Source organism: Rhododendron vialii, chromosome 6a (genome assembly GCF_030253575.1).
Source record: "Rhododendron vialii isolate Sample 1 chromosome 6a, ASM3025357v1".
NCBI lineage: Eukaryota > Viridiplantae > Streptophyta > Magnoliopsida > Ericales > Ericaceae > Rhododendron > Rhododendron vialii.
The window spans coordinates 37345723-37359155 of record NC_080562.1 but is presented as its reverse complement, the minus strand read 5'-3'; the positions used below and the strand labels follow the sequence as shown (position 1 = coordinate 37359155).

Here is a 13433-nt window from a genome sequence, read left to right as displayed (position 1 = left end):
TCAAGTACTTATTTTTTATTTTACGTGACAGATTATTCTCTCATAATATATCATCTTTAATTCAAAAAATAAATATTTATTTTAATTTGCAAAAAAATAAAATAAAAGGGTGTCACAAATATATTCCTCCTTCAGAACTTCTTTGGTTAATTTTCTTTTCCGAGTAGAAAAACTTCCTTTCCGGACAGATAAATGTGAGAAATAAAAAAAAGCACTTTATTAGTAGTATATAAATATACAAGTAAAAAAGAGCGGAAAGTAAGCTGTAAGCTAAAGTACAGTGCCACTCGCCCCTTGTGTAGTGTTCCCAGCTCCTGAAGCCACCGCTAGTTGCAAAACCCACGCCGCGGGCGGGGTGTTTCAATCTCTCTCTACATTCACCTCATCTCATCTCATCTCATCAGAAACTGCTCTCAAATCTCTTCCATAGTTTTCTCTCTCCTATTTCTCTGACTCTGGTTTGTTGAGATTCAGCCATGAGATCATATTCATCCTTCGTTTTCCTCACTTTCTTAACCTTGTTCCTCACTTGCCTTCTCCGATTCCAAGCCAATGCTGCTCCTGCAGGTATCAACCTTCCCTCTCTCTCTCTCTCTCTCTCTCTCTCTCTCTCTCTCTCTCTCTCTCTCTCTATGTGTGTGTGTGTGTGTGTGTACATGATACTAGCAGTGATACTTTTTTCTTTTTTTTTTTGGGTATATACTGATATTTCTTATTCAGGACCCTTGATGAAACACTTGAACTCTCTTCTCAAATTGACGAGGTCTTCCTCCAAAATACCCCATTCAGGCAAGTACCAGTCTTAATTTGTGCTTTCCGTTGTTAGCGAGTGATTGGACGAACGTTTTGTGCGCTATAGGGCACATTTGTTTTTTATTAGCAGATAAGAAGGTACATGAACAAATTAATCAGCGTTTGATGATAATGCAAGAGTGGTTCGGGATAACTGATTTCGAGTAGAGAAAGTCTAGCAACACGGTAACGTGCACAACATTTTGCACAACGTGCCTAGGCGGGAGTGTTTCGTTGGCAACTGGATGAATTTCTAGTTTTCGACTACCAATGAGACACTGCCACATATGCATGTGCAAAATGTTGTGCTTGTTGTTGTGTTTCTGGACCTCCTATAACCTTTTTACCCACATCCGCATGCGACGGATTATTTGTCCTGGGAAGCGGATGGGACACCTTATCTCGGATTATTTTAGTGACCCAAAGGACTAGAATGCTCTTCTTGGGATAAGTTATCCCAGGTTCACTTATCTTGTCCTTCCCGTGAATTGAACAACATATAGATCCTATATCCTGTGTGTTCATATACATTACTAAGCTTATATGATGTGATTTTCTGCTACTCATCAGATGGAAATGTTCTTCAATTTGAGGATGGGTACCATGTTGAAACTGTTGTGGAGGGGAATGGGCTTGGAGTTGTGCCCTACAAAATTCGCGTCTCAGAAGATGGTGAATTATATGCTGTCGATTCAGTTAATAGCAACATTGTCCGGATTACTCCGCCCTTGTCCCAATGTGAGTGCTAGCCTTTTCCTCTCTTGCTATATCTGCCAGTTGAAAATTGGGTACACGTGCGTTATTTTTTGTCATAGTATCCATAAGCGGTAAAGACACACGGTTTGCTGTTATGGAGAAGTGTATAGATGAAATGAGAAAATGTTTTCATTTTCTTGCACAACTTTTGAATTTTTTCCGGAGACTGAGTACCACTTTTCGCAAACTGATACTTAGGATAGTTGATTGGCAATTGTTGCTCCCTGGAATCTTGAATGATGAAATTGTTAAAATTCTGAAGTTTACGAAGTAATTTGTTTCATTGGTTCCCTTAGCAACCAGACTGAGGGCTAATGTCTTTGGCGGGAAATGCTGATATGTTCCCTTCTTTGTTTTTAAAGTGATGGGTGGAATGGAAATGGCTTGTTTTGTGGATTGGTAGAAATTACTTTGTTTTAAATTTGAATTTAAGGGGTTTCTACTTGTTTTTCTGTTTCAAAATTTTATTGATGCAGATAGCAGGGCAAGATTGGTTGCTGGTTCATTCCAAGGTTACACGGGCCATGTAGACGGAAAGCCAAGTGATGCTCGTTTCAATCATCCACAGGGTGTAACCATGGATGATAAAGGAAACGTGTATGTTGCTGATACCTCGAACCTTGCCATCAGGAAAATAGGAGAAGGAGGTGTGTGTGCTTTGTGCTAGTTAGTTATCCTAGACGATAGTTGGAGGTTATTTTAGCTTTTCTGTTTCAGATGCGAACTTTATTCTGGAAAAGGGAAAACAGAATGATACCCCAAAGGTTCTATTCTCTTTTGAGTATTGTTGAAGTAAAAATTGACAAAGGTACTTTGAAATAGTCAAAGTTTAAAGTGAAAATTGTATTTGTAAATGTATTTTTAAATTATCAACTTCGGTTAAAACTTAAGTTGGAGGCAACACTGGATATTTTCTGAAGCGCCGTACTCTATAAAACCTTGTAGGCGTGACAACAATTGCTGGCGGAAAGTCAAATGTAGCAGGGTATAGGGATGGGCCAAGTGAGGATGCCAAGTTCTCAACTGACTTTGATGTGATATATGTTCGCCCTACGTGTTCATTACTAGTTGTTGATAGAGGAAATGCTGCTCTTCGTCAAATCTCCCTTAACCAAGAGGAATGCGATTATCAGTACAGCTCAATTTCTCCCGCAGGTTTAAACCCCGTACAATTAACTTTATTTGTGTTCTTGAAGCAGAAGGATCAACTTCTGTTCCACTTCTTTACATATAAACCAACTGCTTTGCATATGGTCCATTATCATTGACATTTATGCAATTTTGTCATAATGCACTTTTCTAAAATATGAGCTTACGCATTTGAATGCAACAGAAGGATTTGAGAGGATTACTTATCGCTGTCCATCAAGACCTGCATTACATGAACCATATCTGTGTATCTGTAAAACAAAGGAGATTAATTGAAGGTTGGTTGTATGAGTTAGAGCAAGGTGCATTGTCTAGCAAGTTGCTTTGTCATTTGAATGCTCGAGTCTGCAAGAGACAAGGGTATGTTCTAGCCCTACCCAAAATAGATCTCTTGACCTCTTACTGTCATGATCTTTGAGGAGGAAGCCATGCCTAATAGTCAAGAACTCTAACATGGATGGGAGGTAGACATCTCACTATATCCCCTAGATCCCGGTCAGTCCATTTATGTGGAGCCAAGTTCAATGATCATATTTTAGCTTAGGCCAGATTTAGGTAAGGCTTAAGTGAAAGATTTTGGGGCGGAACTTATCTTGAATTTGGACCAGCACTGCCCCGCTGGAAGGGGTAAAATGATGAGAAACTACACTAGGCGTCCAACAAAGATTTGATTTGTTTACCTTGTGTGATGACATCCATTGGTGGCACCGATTGGCAAGCAACTTATTGAAGTTGATGCCTGGAAAAGATGCTAGGGCTAGATTCTAGAATGCCATTCAAAACATCGAGTTACTGCTATCATGATGCTTACACTTGTGGAAGCTCTGATTATCATGATCGGGAAGGGGGTGGGGGTACACATTAGCTGCAACTGGAAAACCACAGTTGAGAAGAGAAAAGTGCTATGGAAAGCAATTACTCAAGCAAACAACTAATTGATGCCTTTTTTCAGTAGAAAATCACGATTTTTGATGCTTTTGTCATTTTCCTGAGTGGGCGTGTCTGCTCAAATATTTGCTTTTTCCCATCCTTTATCCTTCTTTGGCAATGGTGCACAGTTTGTTTGGCGTGTGCATTTACTTTGTTTACAATTCAGCTATTTGCTTCATGGAGGACCTCAATTTTCCACTGATTAATGGTAGATGTTACTCGTAGGCTTGTAATCATTAGGGAATTGTTGCATTGAGATTTGCTTATTGTAGTATCCTTCTGCGGGAATAGTTTACTGACTTGATTTTCCCATATTTACTTTCGCTGCCCTCACATTGTTTATGCATTCTATCTATCTTTCTTTCTTCATTATTACTAGCGTTTGTGCCTAGTCAATGCACAAGACCACTGTTACGTGGTACCCCAAATTTATTTTTCACCACACTCTTTCGATGCATAAAGTGAGACCCATGCTAGCTTGTGTCAAACACAAAAGCGGAAGAAATATTAAACTATCTTTTTTATCATCTAGCGTTGTATCCATTCGATGCACTGGACAAAAAAATAATTTGTGCGGTTTCGACACTTTGTAGTGAGAACCACACACATGTAGTGGAGAGATAAGTTGGGCCACCATCCTCCCAATTTAAACAAATTAAAAGAAAATCAAAACTCTAGAAAATTAGGGAGGGAGGTTTGGAGGATTAGTAGGCTTGAACACATTCCTATAGGATATAGATATAGATATAGAGATATAGATAGATATATTTGGTTAAGTAGAAGCTTGGTTCTGTGGCGTGTAGGGAACCAGTTGCTGTAAATTTTATTTGGGGGACATTTGCGCATACTCATGTAACTAGCCATTTCAGATGCCAATCAATCTACCTGTCATCGGATATATTCTCACTCAAAAAATTAGCTTTCCTATTCCTTTTTTTTTTTAAACCTTGAGATGATGTTGAATGAGCCAAGCTGGGGCATGCTAAAAGCGGGGTGTTCACTTTTCTAGTTTGTCTATCTTTGATAAGCCATGCTCCGGGTCTGATGGGCAAGTATGCAAGGGATTTAGCATAGGGTTGAAACTTTTCAGAGACCAAATTTTGGTTGTAGCTGTAATGGTGCGAGCCCTGTAGGAGAAGGGTTCTGTAATGATCCTCAAGGAAAAAACTACTCGTGAAAAAAATACTCGTATTTTGGGTTTACAAGGTAATCATTACAATACTTGATGCTGGTAAATGAAGTGTAATGAAATTGAACGTGTCCATGCTTGCTGGTTGTTTGCAATATACTTCAGCTTAAGGGTTGTCGGGCACGGTAAGCATGAAAATGGTACTTCCACGCTAAGAAGGTCATATCTTAGGTTGATAGTTGATATCGTCACGAGAAGTACACCAAGGTAGTTATGGATGGGTCCCTACTTTTATGATTAGTGATGTATACACTTGTTGTGTTTGGATCAAGGATGTGAGGAATTGAAAAAGAAAGGGAAAAGGTGAATCTAAATGCTAAATTTGTACTCTAGTTCCCTGTTGTATCCCTCTTGCAAATCTATGACCACAGGACAGCCTTAAGGGTGCTTTAGCATGTGGATTACTACGAAGTGGGCCCATGGCAAGGACATAGTTAAATTTGACCTCTGTAAACTCTGATGCATCAATTCAATTTTTAACTGCGTATTCAGATTGCATTTCCTGCTGAATATTGGTATAATCCATTGCTTCTCTTGGCAGACGTACTTATGGTCATTGGTGCCGTCTTAGTAGGATATGCTTCATGCATGCTTCAACAGGGATTTGGACCTTCTTGTTTCTACAAAGTGGTAATACTCTTACTTTGCATTTTCACTTCCGTTTTGTTAATTTCCTTGAAGGTGGAATTAGAAATCGAGAATTTTCAGAGATGAGTCTGGTCAAATGGTTGTCAGTATCCAAATTGACTGAAGACAACCGTTATTTTATCTCTCCAAAGCAGACTCATGGAGTATCTGTCGGGACTTGTTTCCTCCTATGGTCTTTGTGTTCTGAACGATTTCTCATTTGGTGACAATCCATTGCCATAAGAGAGCATGTGCATTCCAGATAGTTCAAGTGTTTGTTTTATTCTTTCTTCTCTTTGCGGCTGAATCTATGTCAATTACAGGTGCAGAAACATCCATCAGAAAGTGACTCTCATGACCAACAGAGCAAGGAGAAATCCACTCCTATTGTTGAACCCATCAAGGAGGAACAAGAAGCAGAGGGGTGGCCTTCTTTTGGAAGGCTCATAATTGATCTATCCAAGCTCACAATTGAAGCATTGGCTGGGATCTTTCTCTACTTCATCCCCCTTCGTTTCAACCGCAAGATTTCCAAGACCGGTGGTCTCACTCCAATGAAAGATTCTCTGAAAATGCCCGAAGATGAGGCCGAGACCCCCTTGGTCCGAAAGCAAAGAACTCCCACTCCTCTCTCTGAAACCCGACAAGCCCATACTCCCAATATTGGTGACAAGTATTCAGAGATGAAACCGCCTAACATAAGATCAGCCAGTTTCAAAGACCCTTCTCTGTCAAGCAAGCACAGATCGTCAAAACGGCAAGAATATGCGGAAATCTATGGATCAGGGGAGGTCCCACCTTACGGTCAACATAATAGGTCTAAGAGTCAGAAAGAAAGGACAAAGCATCGACGGGAGAAAAGTGTAGAGACGGGTTTTGGAGCAGTAGGGATGGAACAGAGACCTGTGGAGATGAAGCCTGTGAATTATGACGATCCGAAGTACGACCGTTACAATATGAGGAGCAAATATGGTGATTCATTCAAGTTTTGATTACACCACGACTTCTTAATACTCTCCCGGCTTTTGTTATCCGATGGATTGTGATGCATGTTCCTTCTTCTTGTCTGTAGTTGAGCCAACCCCGGAGTCACGGACCGACTTTGTACACTGTAGCCTAACGAAGATCATTCATGCTTGTGCCTAAATTTGTATGCTAGATTCTGGTTATGTTTAGCTTTACGCAGTGTCTTTTGTGCAGGTGCAGCAATCTATTCCTTTCTCATTTGCAATTTTATGCCTCTATATTGATAAGCATGGTTGTGTTTAGCAGAAAAAAAGGGAGAAAACTCCAGATGCCATGGACACTTCATCACCTATTTGAAGCATAGTTGGCAAATCTATTTATTTTGACTTCAGGCTCTAATTATTGAGAGAAGTTACTCGCAGGCTAGGCTTAGGTGATGAGACCTTTGGAGAATTCTTGATCAAGCTTCAATTAGACGATTTCCGGTAGCTTACTTATGTGATTTTTTTTTAATTTTATTTTAAACCAGTTTTATCATTGATCATGACCTCACACTCCAAATCTTTAGGAGTCCAGTCAATGAATGGAAAAACTAGAAGCCTTGAACGGCTATCAAAACCTTAAGGTTTGGACTATGAATACGTAAGGTTTGGCTTGATTTATTTAATTTACTTTTTGGTTTTATCTCTTCTCAAATCAATTAGTTAATGGTCAAATTAGTTCGGATTGGGCAATTGAAAAGGTCAAAAAAATATAACCAACATTTGAAAAAAAAAAGAAAAAGAAAAAAAGGTCAAGTTTCGGTTTCTTAAATCTTTTTTTCGAGTTCGATCGATTTTTGTTTCACTTTTTGGATTTCTCCCCTCAAACGAAGGCAGAAAGTCAACTGTTTTGATTAGAAAACAAAAACAAGGTTTACTAACAATAAAAGTAAACCAACCAAAGGAAAATAAGTTAAATAAAATAAACGTCTTAAAAAAATTATTGAAAGTGGAGTGCAGTGCAGTGCGTGCTCCGCTTGTACTCCCATGCATATGGGCATGATTCGATTCCCGTAAGCACCGATTCCCTTCCCAAATTTCGTAGAATAGAGTATATTAGGTTTGACGAATGACGAAAAAACAAAAAAAAAAAGACATCCCATATCTATCGGACAGATCTAAGTACATTAGACAGTTTTAGATTCATACGACTGTACGATATTTTATATGTGTCGGTAGACCTCATCACACACATTCACTGTAGGCCGAACCATACCCAATAACATCTCACCCCTTACGGAAAATTGGAACTTGACAGCCAACCGCCGCTCCTGCTTTCTCTACTCTCCAAAATTTCTTACGGAAAACTACATTAATCCCCCTTCAACTTTGACTAATTTCACTTAACTTTCTAATTTACAATAAACTCAACTTATCCCGTTAGCAAAAACATTGAATTTTGGATGGAACTTGTCATGCGAGCAAAACATGACACGATGAATAAGATTTCACAAGGAGATTACCCCTTTCCACTAGTTTAAGGGTAATTTTACAAAGAGTTACAAAACGCTGGGAGAAGAATAAAATAACATAACTGGTATAGTCAGTTATGGAAAAATCACAGACAATAGCAGGATATGAAGTGATTAGGGTTGGAGTAACTTTTCATTTGAGTGGGTTGACTGGATTTGATTTTCGATGTGGCGGTGGTTTTCGAGGAAGTTAAGCGTGAAAGGTTAGGTTGAAAAAAAACACGGTGGGCTGATGATTGACGGGCAAGACGGTAAACCGTGATTTTCCGCGGACGCCAACTTTGACATCTAGAAACTGTTTAGTTTAAGAGGGTTAGGTGCTGAGTTTCAAACTTTAGGGAGATTAAGCGAAAATAGATCGTAGTTGAGTGGGATTTAATGTAAACTTACCCAATTTCTTATTATTGAGAGCAAACCAAACCTATTTTGACCTCTCTCCCACTCCAACTCCTCTAAATTTCCTGCGCTTTCCGGGAAAATAGCTGCAAAATTTTCCCACCCCCCCAAACACGACACTTATCCGAGCAGCCTTTTTCCCCCCTATGATTTTCTGAGCTTCCTTTTGTTGCCCTCGCGATTGTGCAAAGAGGATTAGCATGGGGTGTGCTGGATCGTCGGAGGCCAAAGGAGAGGGTGAGTTTATCGCCACATCTCGCGAAATCAACTTTTTCGTTTGATTCGCAGTTGTTTTCAGATGATTGTATCAGTTCTTTTTAGTTTGTTTTTGATGTTCTCTATCAGTTCAAATCCGATTCTTCATTGTTTGCTACTCCGGACCAACTCCTTTGGGCCAATCCATACGGAGCTTTTTCTGGGATTTAATTGGGCCGTGTTAGTGAACGGTGTGATTGGTGTCCCAGATCAATCTGTCGGATGCTCGTAAGCTGGCCCAGACTCCTAGGTTATCTGGAAAAAAATGTGTAGATGTCTATGTGCTTGTGTTTGTATGCATTGTTGCTAGTAGCACAAAGTGTGCCGGCTTGGCCGCCTAGTGGACGGTGGGATTTGTGCCATGATTAATTGAGGTGTTTGTTAGCTGACCCGGACACCTGAGTTATCAGAATAAATGTGTAGATGTCTATGTTTGTGATTATGTAGATGAGTAGGAAAGAATGTATGTATTGTTATTTGTTAGTACTGAACAACTTACACCACACATTCATGATTTTCTTTTGAGTACAAGGGAGATATGGTAATTTGTCGATATAAACTCTGGCACGTAGAATTTTGGCTAGATGTTTTACTACTCTTCTTCATTGAATATGATAGTGAAAACTGGTGTGAGCGGTTAATGTAGGCAATCTTGTGGAATCACGTATATCTCGTGTTGTGATTCCCAATTCTGATCAATTGTTTTCTTTGTGCAATTGTGGGTGTGTGTTCATCACCTACTGTGTATGTGGTCCCCGCACCTGTATCCAAATTCAGATCCATATCCACACATCCTTAATTTCCAAGATTCAGGTGTTGGACCCTTAGATATACACCCGCACCCATGTCCGTGTTGGTAGATGGTAGCACCAAGGTTAGAGGTAGATCAAGACTGGCTATAGATGCCGTAGTTCGAAAAGACCTAGGTTTCTTGGATACCGTGGAACACAATACCATCGACAGAATTTGATGGAGAAAGCACATTCATGTAGCCAACCCACATTGGGTGGTACTTAAGGTTCAATTTTGTTTGGTTTGGTTTCTTATAAAAAATACATTTGAAAGGGAAACCTAGATAACCGAAATGTGTGCGGGTGTATATCTAAGGGTCCGACACCTCAATCTTGGAAAGTAAGAATGCGCGGATATTGATAATTTGGATACGGGTGTGGGGATCCTCCAAAAAATAATTGATTTTAGGTATAGTTTTGTTTTATTTCTACTTGGAGCATCTTTATCTGTGAGTTTGCTATGTACGCGTGTTGCTCTGTCTGTGGGAGTTAAGATCTCTACATCAGTGCAGAGTATACATGGTGATGGTAATAATTAATACTTAATTTAAAATGCTTTATTGGGCTTGGTCCCAATGAGCTGAACTTAATTGGAGTAGGTCTTCTGAATCAAGTTGGTGGGATTTGGGTGTAGATATTGGCATGAAGTCAACCTGTTTGGTAGTTAGAATTTTTTATCATTCATTTGATGATTTGGACAAAGGGTACTTCAGAAGTTGATCTTAGATGTTGAAGTTTGGCATGATACTGGAAAACTTGAGACAATTCTGGTTGCTTATATTAGGCATAAAGTCAGTGATTCAGAACACAGTTAAATTGGCCTGAGATAATGCAAGCTGTTTTTTCTGTGAAGTAGAAGTATGTGTAGTCTATGCTGTGGTACACTGGCTTAGTGAAGTGTAACAAGTGTGCTTCAGCTAATTACTTCTAGCTTGACAAATGTCCAGATTTTGCACCAGGTTGTACTGCCCTTTTAGCCCAAGTGATATTTGGGTCCTTCAATGGACCGGGTAAGTTTTTGCTTTTGGAATATGTTGAGGAATAGCTTGTAGAACTCAAGATGCTTTATGGTAATATCTTGAAGGTTTGTTTATTGCCTTTGTTGTTATAGAGTGGAAGTTTAAGATAAGCTTTCCTGTCACACTAAATTTTTCGATTTTCTGTTTTGACTTGTGGTATATCCTGGAATGCCCTTCCAGGTTGTGGTCGATTTATTTCTTCTATAAAAGTTTGTTTTACCTTGACAATAATTTTTAAAATAAGAAAGCTTTAGGAGCAGCTGGTAATCCACCATATATTGGGCTTCTATTTTGTCAACCATTTAGAAGATCAGCTGGTATGAAAAAAGAAGCTAATTCATCTTTTATTAGTCTAAAAAATCTTTCCTCTCTTTTCCATTTGGCAGTGCCAATAAAGATCCCTTGCTGTAAAGGCTGTTAATTATCATCTCTTGCCAGATTAAATGGCTTGAGTCGCTTGACTATGAAGCAATTAGATCATGAATTGACATGAACTTTCGTACTCATTTTCCCTTCAATTTCCCCAGCTTTAAATTCTCCACTGTCAACCCATACTTCTTATAGATTTAACTCGTTCTCCCTTTAATGTGTCCCTCTCTCATTTCCCCCGAACACCCCAACAGAGCCGAATGTATTGAAGAGAGAAGTTGAAAATTAAGATTCAAAATTGGAAAATCTAGATAAGAGAGCGATCATGACATCCTGTGCTGTGTTTTCTTCAGTCGTATGGGTTCTTAACGACTGTCATACATCCAATATCTTGGACTTAGGTTTCAGTTTTTAGGATTGATAACTTTGGGATTAGTTCTATGTACTGTATTCTTTGAGCTTGTGACAAAGGGGGAACTGATCCTCAATACGCTTGTATACATTGTTGGCCCACCACTAATGCCATTATTGGGACTTTCTGGTAATCACAGGCACAGTGAAGAAGATCGAAAAGCCAAAACCTTGGAAGCATTCGCCACAAATAACAAAGAGCCAACTTCTGCAGATGCGTGAGGAGTTCTGGGACACTGCTCCTCACTATGGTGGCAGGAAAGGTATTCTTACATCTACCATTCTAGATAAGTTCTTATAGAAAACGGTAAAACCTGACTTTTCTAGAAAATAGAGGTGAATAGGTGCATGCTTCCTATTTGAAAATCCTATCAGAGGGGCAAAAACTCAAATGGGAGGAGTGCTTAAAAATCTCCAAGCATGTCAAAATGTTGGGATAGTCTCTCTTCTTTGATTAAAGTATTATGGATAGCTGCGGAAATTTGGGCGAAATCAATCATTGCCCAGTTTTTGACATTTTTGTTAAGAACCACGGCTGGAATGAACAGGAAGTTTTCTCCTTCATGATCAACAGTGGTGTCTGACATTTACACTGCATTCACTGGTGGAAACTTGTCAACTGATCTTCTGCTTTTAAATGTCTGAAACTCAAGGAAATTCTTTCTTAGACAGCAAACCTGGCAACTGATGAGTGCCTCGTAATGAAAAAGTCATTGAGACCTCAAAACTGTAGGCGGAAGCGCTGTTGAAAGGAAAATATTACTCCCAGTCATTGGCTTGCTTATTAGGTGTGAACTGCACCGTATGTTCTTCTCTTCTGTGTAAAATCAGGGGAGATAGAGCCAAATTAAAAAGATAAAGCTGCATCATTGCAAATGAGGCAATTTACAAGTAAGATAATTTGCAATTATTGTTGGCAGTTTGGCTTCTACCAAATTGGGCATTGGCCTTCTCGAGCTTGACATCAGGGGTCCAGTTCCCCTTGTTTTTGTGTTGACAAATGGACAAGAAAATATCTACCATGGCCATAGTATGACAGCTCACAAGATAAGGGCAGAATGGAGATCAACGTATTTGTCATTTTTTCTTTTGTTTTCCTTCTACTGTTATTTCATTTGTAACACATGTCCTTTCTCTTTCGTTGTATCCTTGTGGCATGCACATCATCCACTGTCTGCAAAATCCTAAATGATTACCGTTTTCATTGGCACTAGAAATTTGGGATGCCCTTCGCGCTGCTGCAGAAGCTGATCTAACCCTCGCACAAGCAATTGTGGACAGTGCTGGAGTCATTGTTCAAAGTGCTGATTTGACAATATGCTATGATGAAAGAGGTACTCGAATTATTGTTTTTTTGCTTTCCTTTTGTTTGCTCTTTTACTTTCAGTTTTGTCTTCTGGTGTTACTCACTTCTAACATCTGAGATGCCTCAATAATCTTGTTGCAGGTGCAAAATATGAACTACCGAAGTATGTTATGAGCGAACCTACAAACTTGATTCGAGAAGGCTGAAAACATAAAGGATATTACATGGCTGAATGTATATAGTGTACATCATTCTCCTTTGGAACCTATAATGAAGTCCAGTTCACTTTTGTTCCATTTTCTTTTAAATTGACTATCGAAACTTGTTTTGAATTTGTTTTGGTAGCTTTGCGAGAAATGGGTAGTAGCTATTTTTTGTTTTTCAAAACATCTTCACTAAAATAGATTCTGCAAGTAGTTATTGGGCTTTTAGCCAATATTATTGAACATTCTGTCAGTTTCTACAGTTTCTATTTTGAGGACAGATTCTCTACAGTCCCTTTACTTGTCCATCCAGTTCGCCATGTGTGGGCTATTTTTGGGCCTACTTTGATGATTTTGGACTTTCCATGTTTTAGACCTTATCTAGATCATCAATCATGTCTAAGTTCATGTTGATGAGCACCCGCTATTATGATTCCAGAACGCATATATCTTTAAGAAAAACATTGTCACATTTGATTACATCCCTGTATATCAAGACAAATCTGTAACAATTATTCATTGATATAGCTGATCAACATGAATTTAACATGATTGATTTTTTTCATGTGTTCATGGAAAGTTCTGCTTCAAGTAAGCCCGAGAAGGATCCACAAATGGGCTAAACTGGACAGTCGGGACTCAAGAAGAGCATAACCCTTGGTTTGATTCTTATTATGATTTCAAACCACCAAATCCAAACTACTAATTGCGTGGGCGCGAGTGAGCAAAATTTTAACCTTCCTGAAACAACTGCCAGTAGC

General features: G+C 39.1%; 2 protein-coding genes across 5 annotated transcripts; both read left to right on the top strand.

Moving 5' to 3' along the window:
• The first annotated feature begins 260 nt into the window (after nt 1-260).
• On the top strand, nt 261-6642 carry LOC131331496 (uncharacterized). The gene is made up of 7 exons (XM_058365477.1): nt 261-567; nt 721-789; nt 1363-1530; nt 2025-2195; nt 2494-2703; nt 5358-5446; nt 5767-6642. The coding sequence occupies exons 1-7, from the start codon at nt 477-479 to the stop codon at nt 6433-6435; spliced, it is 1467 nt and encodes a 488-aa protein (XP_058221460.1). The 5' UTR covers nt 261-476; the 3' UTR covers nt 6436-6642.
• Nucleotides 6643-8212: 1570 nt separating this feature from the next.
• On the top strand, nt 8213-12963 carry LOC131331495 (uncharacterized). Of its 4 annotated transcripts, none has more exons than XM_058365474.1 (5): nt 8213-8555; nt 10324-10374; nt 11304-11426; nt 12378-12497; nt 12611-12963. In XM_058365474.1, exons 1-5 carry the CDS (start codon nt 8519-8521, stop codon nt 12673-12675), a joined length of 396 nt encoding a protein of 131 aa, XP_058221457.1. In that variant the 5' UTR covers nt 8213-8518; the 3' UTR covers nt 12676-12963. The 4 variants fall into 4 exon arrangements, with proteins under 4 accessions (XP_058221457.1, XP_058221456.1, XP_058221459.1 ...); XM_058365473.1 differs by having other exon boundaries at nt 8215-8555; nt 10312-10374; XM_058365476.1 differs by lacking the exon at nt 10324-10374 and having other exon boundaries at nt 8220-8555; nt 11310-11426.
• The last annotated feature ends 470 nt before the right edge of the window (nt 12964-13433 follow it).